Below are 15,125 nucleotides of genomic sequence, written 5' to 3'. Positions count from 1 at the left end.
CCTGCCAATGCAGATTATAGCAGTGTGCAGGGGCTGCAGAGCACAGCTCTATCACCTACCAGTGAAAAAGGGGCAGTGGGAAAAAAACCTACTTTTACATTATAAATGAACAGATCCTGAGGTAAGGTGGAATAAAATTCCAGTTTTTAGTCCCATTTGGCTCTCATTTCCGTGCCAGTAGCACTCCAGTAGGTGCAGGAGTTGTGCTCACCTTTGAATGAGCTGATACTGAGAGTGCTCCGTGGTGTTAGTGCTCCCCATCAGAATTAGCTGTCATCTGTGGTTTCTGATTCTTTTCACCCTTAATTTTTCTTCCCTTTAATCAGTCCTAGAGGAATTCTCTTTCACTGAGAAAAAAACTCTTGGTTTCTGCTCCTGAAACAAGGTCTGAGGGGACATTCCATGCATGTGCAGGTAGCTGAGCTCTCTGTGGCTACTGGGTTTCAAAATCCCCCCAGAGAAGAGCATCAGTACTTCACCTTTATACTCACTGTAGCAGGATTGCCTCCCTGCTCACGTGTGGTCAGTGCCAGGTGAGGATCCCCTCGTTCCTGGTCCTGCTGCTGTGGTGTCCTGGTGGTCCCTGGCATCCTGGTCACTGTCACTTGAGCCGGGCTCATGAGCTGCTCGTTCCACTGAGCACACACATCTGGAGTGCTTGAACAAGCCCAGGAGGGACAGGGGCATTCAAGACCCACTGAAGCCTCTGTGGTGTTTGGACAGTTCTGTGGAGCTGCAGGGACAGTGTTTTAACCCATCACACAGTGATTTAACCCATCTCTTGCTCAAAAGCTCAAGTGGTGCCAGCTCCAGTCACCCTGAGCACAGACAGACATAATGAGCTTAATCAGTGGGTTCATAGTTTATGTTACTGCTGTCAAATATTTTCTTACCAAAATCATTGGCTGTCTGAACTGCTGCATTTATACCAGTCCATTGTAATTCATGCAGTGATTAAATATTAAACCAGAGTTTATTTTCAGAGGAAATAAATTTAGAGCAGACCACTTTGTTCTTTAGCAGAGGATCTCTGCTCCTGTCAGCTAGGAGATGGAGCAAGCATTCTTCCCTCTAATAGCATAATTATTCAAAAATGTTTGCAAGTATCTCTTTGTAGAATTTGTGCTCGTGCTTTAGTGTCATTCTTTCATTTCAAAACGTAGGTAAGATTTTTCAGGTTCAACAGCTGACAAAGGGATGCAGGTTTGCAAAGAAAATTTGGAGGGGAAAGGGCCCGATTGCATGTGGGAGAGTTATTAATCTGTATAGAAATCTAAAACTAAAGATGCTTTGCCATGCCATTTAATTTAAAAGATTTACAGAAGCCTTTTTCTGGTTCTTAAGCAATTGTAACAGTTTAACTTCACAGAGACCCGAGGTACTGCTTGCAAAGCAAAAAATTAACATAAGATTAGATACCATCAGTTTCTTAAGCATTTTTAACACACAGCAGAAAATGCTTTTATTTTAATAAATGGCATTTTTAGCATTAATAAGTTCTGAAAAAGAAACCTACTTATTTTAGCAAATTTTGAGTATGCCCTTGCTCTTGCAGCATAAGACAGAGAAAAAGAGAAAACTCTTGGGTTTGATCAGGTGTAGCTACTGATGCCTTGGCACGTGGGCACCTGTGTGTGTGTGTTTCCATGTGAAACCTAGCAAAACATCTACTTTAACTTTCCTGTCATTTTCATACCATTTCCTGTGTCGTTGTTCTCCCTTTTTCCATCTTATTAGCACGGATTGGAACCTTCTTTGGGGCAGGGACAGATAATCCTTTGAATACACAGTGTTTGGGATGTTTTTCCCCCCGGTGTAAAGGTCTCCCAGGCCTGCACCTCGAGGGCACTGAGCACATCATTGATCCAAAGTGTGTGCTTGCTGAATTTCCCCTTGAGCAGGCAGCAGAAATGTCTGTGTCTTTGTGCTGAGTGAGTTTGGTGTGCTCTAGTGGCCGTGAGTGATGAAGAGGAAGGAGGGATTCTCTTTGATAACGTCGCCAAGTCTGCCATGGACCCCTTTGACACCTCCTCGGGCTCGGTGCAGCTCATTGCCATCAAACCCGTGGCTCTCCCTGCTGTCCATGCTGCTTCAGAGAGGAGCCAGGAGTCTGCCATCATCAATGGGGAGGTAAGGACTGGCTGAGAAGTGTCTGCAGGTGTTTCCTTGGCTACAGCCACAAGTGGAATGATTTCAAGCCTGCTAGAGTCGAGAGCTGCTAGGAGCTTCTCACCTTTACGCTGTATAATGTTCCATTAGCACTGTGGACTCGGAGACTTGAGAATTTAAGATCTGCCCTTTCACAATGCACCTGTGAATGCCTGTGACCTTGGAAGAGGTGATTTTCTATATTCCTACCCTCCCGGTGTCTCCCCCTCTCCTATTTAAAAAAGTGAGTAATGAAGGCAGAAAGCAGAATAACATCTTTTCCTACGTGAATTCTGTGGCTGGGTATGAAAATATGCGTAGATCACCTGGATGGCAAGCTGATCTTTCTGTACTGAGCAATATATCTCAATCAGAGTGAGAAGGGGTCAGTGGGACCATGGCCTTGCTCTGCACTCCAGCCTGTGCACAGAGGGTGCAGTTGTTTTGAAGGAAAAAAGTGGGATGGCACATATGTCTGCTGCAGATGCTGGCCAAAAAGCATGCTTTGACTGCAAAACTTATGCTCATGTTTTGATGTAGATTTAATCAAGACCAGTCCATTTACAAAGGACTGAAGCTTTTATGAAGTTGTTGAACATGATGGGAACAAGCCACAGAGGTGCCTTGTTTACAAACTCACATTGCAACCATCATGTAAGCAGCTAAAACCAGTTTAAAAGCAGCGGGGAGGGCTGCTGCCAGGGACACTGTAGAAGAGCATAGGTCCCATGTGGGCCTGGATTATTGCAGCCTGTTTCATACTTGCATTTTAAGTCCTGATGTGCCACGTAGCTTCCAAGCTCGGAGAAAGGCTTATTTGGCTTTCAGCATCTCTTTTCTGTAAGGCAGCAGGATGACACTGCTGGTGCTGGGTGCACCCTTACACACACACTTCCCGTAGTTTAGGAATACTGTAGAATTTGACTCTGGAAGCACAAAGCTCAGGGAAATTTCTGATTTCCAACTTGCAGTTTGAAGCGGGAGAGAAGCTTTTTCAATACTTAGGAGAAACCATGGGGCTAAGCTCTACCAGGATGGACCAAAAACCCCTTTTTTTAAGGGTCCTCTCTGACAGGAGCCCATAAGAAAGCGTATAAACAAAATAAACACTTGATGACATTTCACTGGAGTTCTTCCCCAGCCATCAGTGGTGACTTATTTAAGGTTTTGTGTAGTCAGGGGGATGTCTCTGTGCCCCAGCAGAGTTTTCACGGGCGAGCTGTGCCCCGAAGCACGCGCAGCGTTGGGTCATGGCGGTTGGCTGACACCACTCGTGTTTTTCCTCAGTGGGTGTCTCTGAGTCACTGTTGTAATGGTACACAGGTTTTTTTTTTTTTTTAGGCTAAAATTATTTAACCATCTGCCAAGCCATAAAAATGCAGCGACTCTGTTCACTTGCAGTTCCTCGCTGCTTGCAGATGGCACGGTGTGCTACAGAGGGATGACACACGCGGCGCATCAAACGCGCGCCGACGAGATCCTTTGGAGGTAGCCAGCCCACCAGCAGCCCTGAAACATCTTCTTGCCTTTTAGGTGAACAAGGCTTTGAAGCAGAAGTCTGACATAGAGCACTACCGCAACAAGCTGCGCCTGAAAGCCAAGAGGAAAGGGTACTATGACTTCCCACAGGTTGATAACAGCAAGGCGCTGACAGACAGAAAAAGGATGTATGAGAAAAACCAGAAAGAACTTGAGCACATTTTGGATCCAGATGCAGATGTCTCATCTCCATTTGCTGAGCCTAAGAACAGGTGAGACTTTTTATTTGCAGTTCTTCATCTGGGAGGAGAGTTCACGTCCTGGGAGTCAGAGGGGCCATTTTAATGAGCCAGGTGTTTGTTGTATGGTCACTGGTCCCTTCTGCTTTATGAAGAATATTCATACGGCCCATGGAAAACATGGTCTCTGGTAAAACTGCAGTGTGGTGAAAAAAAAACAAGTGGAAAGAAAAAAAATAAGGGAAAGGACTGTTGCAAGTTTTTATAAGTCACTCTGAAAGATGAACAGAAAAAGTGGTAGTGTTATTGGTGATACTCAGAGCAGACTTTAGGCAGGAAATTAGCATCTGAATTGGTTCTTTTTCAAAATATAGTGGTGTTATTATTTTGTCATCATTTTAATCTGACTATGACAATTGCAGAGGGCATGAGATAACCAGTGTGTTGTCCCTCCAAGTCCTGCAGTGATAGTACCTGTAAGATCTTGTGTGTGCCTGTTATTGGTGATCTTCCTGTGCCTTTAACAGAGAAATGCATAATTTGCTCATCTGTCACGTGAAGCTGGCATGTTGTATAACATTACCACTGTTGGATTAACACTTCACTGTCTCCTGAGGATGGCATAGCAGTAGCATTCAAAACCCCATTTTAGAAATGAGGGGGGAGTGCAGGTGCTGACTGTGCCTGAGCTGCTGCCGTGGGCGGGTGCTCTGTTGCTGGTGCTCTCTGAAAAACAAACCGGCACATTGGAAAGAGGAGATCACACCAGTCCTACCCCAGGAAGGGCACAGTGTGCAGGTTCCTCTTCCTTGGAAGTTCTGGAGGCGTGAAGGATGATAAGAGACTGTGTTTGCCATTGCACCTTGCACAGGAGGGCTCTTACTGTAATCAGGGACTATCATCAGTTGATCCATGAGAGAAAAAGGGACACTGAAGCACCTTTCCTCTGGAAATGGCCCTCACGCCTGGAGGTGCAATCTTGCCTCCCATCTCCTGGAAAGCTCAGCCCAAAATTTTCCTATGAGCATGAATGGACTGCAATCAAAGCAGTGCTGGTGACACAGGCATTGCACACAGTGCAACTGCAGCAGTTACCCTCGGGGCACAGGCATGAAAAAGACCTCAATGGGAATTACAAAAGCACTGTTGGCTCAGAATACGGGCAAAAAGCTGAGGTCAGATGTGTTTCTGTAGATCTAGAGTTCAGTGGCTGAGGGATACTGCCCTGGAAGAGCTGTTTCCCAGGGCTGCCCCGGTCACTGAAGAGAAAAGATGCTGAGTCAGCTGTGTGTTATGTTCTTACTGGATGTCCTTGGGCACCATTTCCTTGTGCAGCTTTCCAAATTATTGTGCACTGAGGAGGTAAGAAATGGAGCTTGTCCTTACATGGGAGCCCTTCTCTGCACACTCTGTCCAGGAGGTACAGACAGAGCACTGGGAACCCTTGTTGAGGAATGCATTTAGTCCAGGGAGCTGGAAAGTTCCCTCAGCACACAGGTGTGGCTGTGACTGATTGAGGCATTAATTTGGATGCTCATGATGTGTCACATGGCTCAAGGGAAGTGTTTAAAACATTAAACTGAAGCTTTAACACAGCCACGTGCTTTTTTGTTAAATACGCTGATGTTTGTTCACGTGCCAGTGTGTGGGAAGATCCCATACATTTTTTTTTCCTGTGTGTTTTCTAATGTGTTGTGTAAATTTGTCACAGTCTGTTTGAGACAGTGATCCCTGGCATGACAGAAAACTGCTGGGAGGCAGGTAAACTCCTGTGGAGGAATGATTCCAATGATTCCAGCTGCACCATAAAAGGCTGGCTGCTGGACTTGTTAAATGTATTATCTGTATCCCCACGTGAGCAGAGAGAACCACTTCTGATGCACTTTCTGTGAGGACACAGAACTCTTAATGAACTTTACAGATGCTGCAGATGTTTACAAACAAACCAGTTCTGAATTCTGTGCTAAAATTTCCACACTAAGACCTGGAACTGAATTTGATATGCTGCAACAGGCATGAAAATTATTGCCCTTATTTTTCTAATAAAAATAAGATGGGTAAGATTTACACTGCTGGAGGAAAACCTTGAAAAATACTACAATGTAATGTGGGGTTTGGTTATTGATAAATGAGTCAATACAATTGCATTTCTGTAATGAAAAAAATTGCTTTAAAAGCAATCTGGATAAGCATATAATTGAAAAAAAAAAGACTTCTATCATTTTCTGTTTTGAATCACTGTTACAGCAATTAAAACGTGAAAAAATTGCAATTTTTAAAACAATAGCACTAAAAACTAAGTCAAAGATTTCAAAGTTTCTAGGGAAAAGGTCTATTCAACTCTTTTCTGTTTTGTATATATTCTTCTAACTTAAGTCACATTGTTACAGCACTTCCAAAACATATCAGAAAATAGGGATGCAGCTGATTACTTAAGGTTACCTTTCTATTTTGAATTAATTTTAAATTGTATTTGAAAATGATTTACAAAGCATTGCTGCTAAATGATTTTTTTTCCAGAACAAAGAGCTTTGTTTGAAAGGCTCTAGGTGCCTTTCAGTCCTCATGTTTTAAAACATTCCAGCTGTGTTCCCAGAAGGCACTTCCTAACCCATTTGAATGCCAGTTGTTCCTGTTCATACCTCCTTTCTCATTACTAAAACTCTCTTAAACGAGGTAATTGGCAATCTCAAGGTAATTTTTAAGAGCCTACTGATGATATTATGCACTATTCTTGGATTTTCTTTAATACTTTGTAATCAGGTCAAGAATCTGCATGTTTTACAGAGCTGTACGTTTGAATCCCTTAGAAAATATATCACAATTGCCTCAACTAAATATTTATGGACCTCTTGTAAAACATATGAACTTCTGGAGACCTTTGATGTAAGAAGATGAAGATTGTCAGATCAGATTACCCTGTGCATAACCCTGTTTTCTGGTAATATCAATGGTATAGTCAGAGAAAAACCATATAGAAGAAAGAATTTATTCAATATTATTTTTTGTAGGAGGAGCTTATTCCAAAAGCTCTGCTTGTCTTTTGCTTTGGCAGTGTATTTGGGACTTTCAAACATGAGCATGGTGATTTGTGATCAAAGGTCACATAGAAGTTTTGGAAAGTTGCCTTAAAACTAAGTATGTGCCTGAGTAATTTATTTAATCAGAAGCATGAAATTGGTTTTTTTTTTGTCCTACCTTTTATCCTATCTGATCATGTAAATGTCCTACTTTCTGGATTTCTGCAAACCATTTTATGCTGCTCTAATCTGTCAAGGTAAAAAGTGCTGTTAACAAGATCTGGAATAACTGAAGAATTATTTATCAGTGAATTAATTTGGACTGTCTTGTCTGTTCATTTCATTGATGGTTCTTGAGATGTTAAACCATGGAGTGACTTGAAAGTGTGACTTCAGACATAATAGTGCAACTTGTCTTACTTCACCATGAGCATTGGCAGGTCCTCTGTGTAAAATAAGCATCACAGAGACACGTTGGATGACCTGATCTAATTTTAATATTCTGAATGGAGTTATTGCACAAGGCAGAAAAATAGCATTGCTAGGCAAAGATAACTGTGTATCAGGCTCCAGCAGTGTAATTACTGTCTTAATAAATGAAGCTGCCATGCCATTATTTCATCTGTTACTGATCTGCTCCAGGACCAGTGCTCCTCTGGAGAGTGCAACAAAATGAGTTAATGGCCTGATACAGTATGAGAACAACCCAGAAACTCTGCTGGTGCACAAGTAGCCTTCTTAAAAGATGCAGCTTGATGAAGCATAAAGTTCCTGTACCACCATTTGGCAAACCCTCCTGCAGATATGCTCTGTGTTTCACAGAGGGATGCTGCATTTGTTTTTTTATAACCAACAACAAGTGCAGAAATGGTTTTGCTGGCGAGGTTACTGTGTGTTTTGGATATTCAGTTTTATTCTGCATTTGCTTCCCCTTGGTTTGGAGCACCCAGCAGTGGAAGCTCAGTGCCCAGGGATGAGCAGCACTTTGTCCCAGTGAAGCAGCTGAATCCCAGGAAGCACAGCCCTCTGAGAAAGCTGTGGCCAGTTACCAAACTGGCTATTTAAAACCAGCATCTTGCAAGCAGTTTCCTCCCACTGCTGTGTCTCTTCCCTTTGCTGGGGGTTTGTTTCAGTGGAGCATTTTTCTGCTTCTCTCTCATCGCTCAGGATCAGCAACCAAAATCTCTGCTCCCCATCTGTGTGTGTGGGAGATCCTGTTATTTTTTTATATATATTTTTTTTTAATGAGTTTGAATCATATCAGCTGAAGTTAAAAGGGTCCTGATATCTTCTTTGGACATATTTCATCTGACAAGCTCCCCCATACAATGTCCACGTCTTTTATGTAACTTTTATTTTCCTTAAACCATAAAAAAATATATGAATCATCTCTTAATAAGGTTACTGATTTCTAGCACTTCATATACATAGAAAGAATATCCCGTAACAAAGTGGCATTTTTATGAACATCACAATTTTAAAATAAAGGTGAAGATTGACAACTACTGCCTGTCATTTTTTTTTTTTTAAATTCATTTTACCATTTTCTCATTTCGTGTTTTCTAGGCAGCCACTGAAGAACTCTGTGTACAGAAGCAGGCAGTCCCTGAACAGCCCCAGCCCAGGGGAAACTGAGATGGATCTTCTGGTGACTCGAGAAAGGCCGAGGCGTGGCATCCGGAACAGTGGATATGATGTAAGTTTGTTGGGTATGGGCAGAGAAATCTGCTCAGCCAAGTCTGAACTTGCTCCTAAACCCAGGGAACAACTGATCAGCCACAGGACAGATTGCCATGAGATATTTAGTGTTACAGGAGTTTATGTGCACTCAGCATCCTGAAAAAAGCTCAGACTCTTCCATGCACTTTATCACTCTACATCATTTTACAGTCTGAAGTGCAAACAAAACATTTGCCCAAACCCCATTATTTACCAAAGTATTAAATCTTGAATTTAGATAGTTCTTCTAAGCGTGTGGCTACTTGAAGTGAGCTTTCTTCATTGCAATTAAAATCCTCTGCTTGTTCTGAAGAACAGCCTGGAGCTGCTCTCTTGATTCAGAAGAATGAACAGCCAACTTCTGGGATTTTCACCTAAGTCCCAAAGTCAGTGTTTTGTGGAAATCCCCTAAGGATAGGTATTGTCCTTGTGCTCCCATCAGAAGTGGGAGAGTTTTGTGGAGGTGAATGTCAAACCCAGCCAGAGGGGATGCTGCTTTATGGTCCAAGGAGCTCATGCAGCCAGCACAAGGCAGAGGAGTTGTCTTGTGCAGTCTGAACAAACACTGGGTGCAAGTTGACACTGTGTGAACCTAGAAGGATTAAAAATAGCCCCACATTAGGGAAATGTTGAGTTTTTCAACCCTTTGTCACGTGTCCAAACTACTGTAGCTCAGCCAGCCCTGAAGATCAGTCCCTAGAGAGGGTCTAAACCATTCTGGAAAAAGAAGGAAGTTCACCTGTGGTTGCCCATCCTCTAAACATTGTAGGTGAAAAACAATTTGTGGAGGGGGGGACAGTTCATTGTCGCTCTCTCTGTGCCAGGAATGTGTTTTTAGCAAGGAGAAAGAAAGTACCAAAGTTGGTTTAATCCTTTTACAAAATTCTTTGGGGTAGGTTGTAGTTGTCAGATTTCTGAAATGATTGCCTGCATTTGGACACTTCCCATCAGACTGCAGGAGTCATGTGGGGCCATGTGAGTGGGCTGCCTGCTACCCTGCTTTCTGAGGAATTAGGATGCCAATACTATGCTAATAAAAACTAGTTTTTCACAGGGGATATTTCCCTGGAAATCAGTGTTGAAAACATTCTGGGAGCAGGCACGGCAGCAGATTTAAAAATATGTATTTCAATATATTGTGTATGCTATATATAAACCATATTTTAAAGAAAATTTGTTAAAAACCTTGGAAGTAGATTAATGAGCTTATGCAGATTCTGAAGGGTCCTCAGAGTAATTATAAGCTCTGAGATGTGTGCACAACAACAGAAAAAATTGCTTTTGCCTTTCCTTTGGTGCTGCAGTTGGGCGACCTGTCCCTGGCACAGTGCTTTACTAAGTTACATAAAATCCCTCTGCCCGATGCACTGCGGATTCACTGCAGTGCACCTCTTCCAGCTCTGAATGCATTTCCCATCTGAAAGCACAGAAATGCTGCTGGGAAATGGGACAGGATATTGAAATTTAGCTGCCAAGCCTGAGCCTGCAGCGTGGGCTGGTCCCCCACTCCTGCTTGAGGCTCCTCGGAGCTGTGTCTGACAGGCTCCATCTCCCAGGATACCACTGATGGCTGCATCCATGGAATTCATGGATCTCAGCAGCTAAACACCTCTGGAAATCTGACCTCTGAAAATGGGTGAGAAAGGGCTGCTTTGAGTGCTGACTCTTGTGCCCTTTCTGTTTCATACAGCAACACCTGGTACCCATTTTTGACATCTGATTTGTCATATTAAATCTTCCAGCCTTCTCAGACTGCTGCTAACCTCCTCCTCCCAGCATGTTATTTAGCAGCAAGTCCTGCCAAAGAATAGTGAAATCTGCATTTTATAAGCAGTGCCAAATAATTCAATTTATGAATCAAATAGTTTATATTGCCTTCATGTCAGGAAACATTTTTGACACCGTAAAAGGTTGTGGGGGGAATTTGAGCTGTTACCAGCATACCCAGGTTATGTTTTGAGGTTTTTCTTCCTAACAATAGTAATGCTTTTTTTTTTTTGAAGAAAAGAGATTGAGATCTCCTAGATTCTTTAAGAAAACTCCTTAAGAATTCCTCACTCATGTGCACAACCACAAGGTTTCCTTTCAATAACAAATTTCTAAATGGTTTTCTAAAATGCTTCATTCATACTTTTCTAAAAATACTTCATTCTCTAGAATTAATTTTTGTCATATTTCTCTGAATCATGATTCTGTTTCTCAGAGATAAAAACTGGTAAAGATATGAGGATAAAGATAAAATATTTTACATTTGTTCATATGGAATATATAGCTTTTACTATTACATTGGAGTATACATTCTACTCTTTGATGTTCTCAGTATGTTATTTGCCTTTATAATGTCTTTTATAAATGAATCATTATTGAACAGTGTCTAGCTTTCCATTTTAAAGAATCCCAACAGGTTTTACTATCATCATCTTCAACTAGGAATTAGATTCAGGAGACTTTATTAACATGTTTGTTATTTTCAACAAGTTCAACTGTGAACAACTGTGTGTAGAGTAAATGCCATAACGAAAGACTCTAGAACCTCTAGACTGCTCTAATGAGATTTATACCAGACTAGAAAATATTTTGGCTGTTTTTGCCATAAAAGGAAGAAAATTACCTTATTATACACATCTAAGAAATCAGTATACAAAAGAATTCATGGGCATAATTTTGTTGATATAGCAAAATTAATGCAATGCATCCCAAAGGTTATGGATTAACATTGCCATAAAGAATTTTACTGATAAAGTTGCAGCAGCAGAATTATTCAAGAGGTGTAGAAAGCCTGTCTCTCACTGCAGGGTTTTGTTTGCTTTCTTCATGTACCTCTAGTTCCTTCTATTATACAGTAACTCTGTGTGATTTTATGTAATGGTGGCCTCTATTTATGATCGCTACGTGTTTCAGTTGGTAGGATAACAAAATTAACAAATAACACTCAGAAAGTGATAGGATGAATTGAAATAGATTTTAAAATATGAGGAAAAGAAATGATTATTACTTTTCTCCAAAATCTTCATGTCAGGTTTTATATTAATAAATCAAAGCTGCCTTAACATTGGCTGCTAATATGAATCTTGTATACATGTGATATATTTTAAACATTCTTTGGGGGTCTAATGGCTTCACCAGTGAATTGTAGTAGAAAACCTGATTTATTTCAGCATTGGGTACTAATAGGTCTATGTGGGATTCCACTCACATTCTTGCAAGCATGAGCAAACAGAAGAGCCATGGTTATTAATCATCCAGTCAGGACATTATGATTTCAGGGGCTCTTTGGCTGCACTTACACAAACTACCATTGCATTTTACAGTCAGCTTTCTAAAACGCGTCTGATTTTTATTTATTGCAGCAACACAAACACCAATGGAATCAAAATGAGGGGATGGAATTATGGAAGAGTCTTTAGTTGAAGATTTCCTACAAAGTTTTTCCATTTAAGATCATTTGGTGCAGTTGCATTCCCCTTTCCCCAGTCTGATGTGTGTACCACTTGGGAAGCTTGAATTTCAGTTTGTGGTTTTGAATTTAGATAACATACTGTATAATCATGACTATGTAAATTATGGTTAAATTCTAATATGCAAATGTTTAATTTTTATCTTAATTTTTCTCTTTTTTTACTGCTGTACTTTCATAAATGCAAGATATAGCTATACTTAAGACAGAGAAATTTATATTTTTCTTAGATTTATTATCAGTTTTCACTACCAGTGTAACTCTTTTCTAAGTGGCTGTCAACAGAAGAAGAAAACCAGTTTGATATTTCCCTCTGAAAAGGAATAAATATATTTTATGATTGTCCTATAGCTTGAAAAAGCTTGGGGGCACAGTCGCTTATCTATTCAGGTGTAGAAAAGCACTATTACAGGGGAAAAAAATATACCACACTAGGAGCTACAGAACACTGAAATGATCAAGATAGTGCTGGAATTTTTAACAAGAACATCCTGCTGGATTCTTTTATTTATGGCTATTTTAAACACTAGCACAGTTTCTAACCACATGCTATATATAGAAGGAGGCACACATCCTCTTGCTCACCCCAGTTATCCTTCACAGTCAATGCATTTTACAGGTATTTAAAGGATTATAAGGAATTAGTTGCTGGTTTAAAACATATGTTTTTAAAACTCTGGGCTGTAAAACTGATCTTGCAAAATACAGATGAAGTGTGGTATTTCACTTTCAACTTCTTGCAATGTGATGATTATTTTCTGTCAAAAAACAAAAAACCAAAGATTTCTGTTTGTACTTATCTGTACAGAAGGAATCACCTTAGGAGTAACCCTTCAAGCCATGCTGCCCAAGCACTTCTGCTTCATTCCCTGTTCCCAAGTTAACTTTGCATAAATACCTGTAACTCCTGTCTGGGGGCTGGGTAAGACCCCTGAGCTGCGCCAGGGTGTTCTCTGCAAAGGGCAGGGTTGAATTTGTGGCGTCATTGTGGAAGTTCAGAAAAACTCCTCAACTTTAGTTCTGCAGAAATCTTAATGTGAGAGCCTGAACAAAGGAATTTCTGTCTCTCTAGCTGTAATAATCTGTCCCTTGTAAGGGGTCCTTCACAGTGATGGCACTATTTAGGGAACCGTATTCTTCCTGGCACAGTTGCACTGCCATTGATACCATAACTAAGACAAGAATTCAAACATTAATTCTAATTGCTTTGAAGTGAGTCATTGACAGTTTAATCTGCTACAGAGTGTCCCTGCTACTTTTCACAGCAAACAATGTAGAATATAAAAGGCTATTATACTCCCCTGCATCATATGATTTCTTTCCAGTATTTGTTGTGTGTCTATATTATTATGGCTGCTTTAATTAAAGGGATGGGACCACAGTTGGGCTAAAAACAATTTATTGCTCAGATAAACATCAGTCTCAGGGGCCGTGAGATTTGTGAGAGCAAGCTGTCAGCCATAGCTCAAGTGTAGTCACAAGTTCTTTGTTACAAGATAATAGATAACTTTTTAATGCAATGGACAGTTGCCACAAAGTTTATTTTGCTTTTCTAACTTATCACCTTTACTTAATTCTACTGCAATGCGGATACTTGTATAGAATGGGCTACTATTACATGTACACACAGATGCTTCTATTATAACATCTAAACTCTCAGCTTACTCTATACAATTACACCCCTACATTATAAACCCTTCACCACCTTATCAGTATAGTTTTTTACTTACTTAAGGCAGATTCTTACTTACAACTATAGAAACAGAAATTTATGATTTTTCTGCTTAATGTATTTTATTTTTACATCAACCCGAGCTTCTCCCAAGGCTGCACACCAAACCCCCCGGTGTCTGTGGAAGTTTCTCTTTTTCCATTTCCCACGCACCCACATTGTCACAATTCCCCACTCGTGCGTGCTACGTCTGCGTTTGAGACCGTCGAAGCGGCACAAATGCCGCCTCGCAGAGCCTTTGACACGCGCTTTTATTCCCTCCGACAGACCGAGCCTGAGATTATAGAAGAAACGAACGTTGACCGCGTCAACGAGCCGCGGAATTACGGCAGGGCCCGGCAGGCCAAGGGCCACTCGGAGACGTCGACGCTGAGCTCGCAGCCGTCCATCGACGAGGTGCGGCAGCAGATGCACATGCTGCTGGAGGAGGCCTTCAGCCTGGCCTCCGCTGGCCACGGGGGCCAGCCCCGGCAGGACGCCTACGGCTCGGCCCCGCACCTGCCCTACTCCGAGGTGGTGACCAGTGCCCCCGGCACCATGACCCGGCCGCGGGCGGGCGTGCAGTGGGTGCCCACCTACAGGCCAGAAATGTACCAGTACAGCTTGCCGAGGCCCGTAAGTGCAGCTTCTCTTCACCACGCGGTAATGTCAGAGAGGTGCTTCTGTCCTGAGCCACGTTGTTGTTTTTTTTTTTTTTTTTTTTTTTTTTTTTTTTTTTTTTTTTGGTTGGTTTTTTTTTGTTTGTTTGTTTTTTTTTTGTTTTGTTTTTTGTTTTTGGTTTTTTTTGTGATTTTTTTTTTGTTTTTTTGGTTTTTTTATGGTTTTTTTTGTTTTTTGGGGTTTTTTTTTTGTTTGGTTTTTTGTTGTTGTTGTTGGGTTTTTTTGTTTTTTTTTTTAAGTAGTCCCATTTAGGTGCTTAAAACCAGATGCTTACAGAAAATAAGTATGCATAGGGTGATGCGTATGTATATATATATATTTTTTTGTTGTTGTTGTTGTTGTTTTGGGTTTTTTTTTTTTTTGGGTTTTTTTTTTGTTTGTTTTTTGGGTTTTTTTTTTGTTTGTTTTTTTTTTTGTTGTTGTTGGGTTTTTTTGGTTTTTTTTTTAAGTAGTCCCATTTAGGTGCTTAAAACCAGATGCTTACAGAAAATAAGTATGCATAGGGTGATGCGTATATATATATATATATTTTTGTTGTTGTTGTTGTTTTTTTGGGTTTTTTTTTTTGGTTTTTTTTTTGTTTTTTTTTTGTTTTTTTGGTTTTTTTTGTTTGGTTTTTTTTTGTTGTTGTTTTTTCTTTTTTGTTTTTTTTTTTAAGTAGTCCCATTTAG

General features: G+C 40.8%; 1 protein-coding gene across 1 annotated transcript in view; it reads left to right on the top strand.

The window, feature by feature from the left end:
* KIAA1549L (KIAA1549 like) overlaps nucleotides 1–15,125 on the top strand; it is a 77,069-nt gene that overhangs the window by 40,364 nt on the left and 21,580 nt on the right. The window contains 4 exon segments of the mRNA XM_053980752.1: nucleotides 1,952–2,130; nucleotides 3,682–3,899; nucleotides 8,453–8,582; nucleotides 14,062–14,409. Coding sequence (XP_053836727.1) covers nucleotides 1,952–2,130; nucleotides 3,682–3,899; nucleotides 8,453–8,582; nucleotides 14,062–14,409 — 875 coding nt within the window.

The sequence above is a fragment of the Vidua macroura genome, chromosome 6 (assembly GCF_024509145.1).
Source record: "Vidua macroura isolate BioBank_ID:100142 chromosome 6, ASM2450914v1, whole genome shotgun sequence".
In the NCBI taxonomy this organism is placed as follows: Eukaryota; Metazoa; Chordata; class Aves; order Passeriformes; family Viduidae; genus Vidua; species Vidua macroura.
The sequence above is the reverse complement of the archived record's forward strand: the minus strand, read 5'-3'. Positions and strand labels throughout refer to the sequence as shown.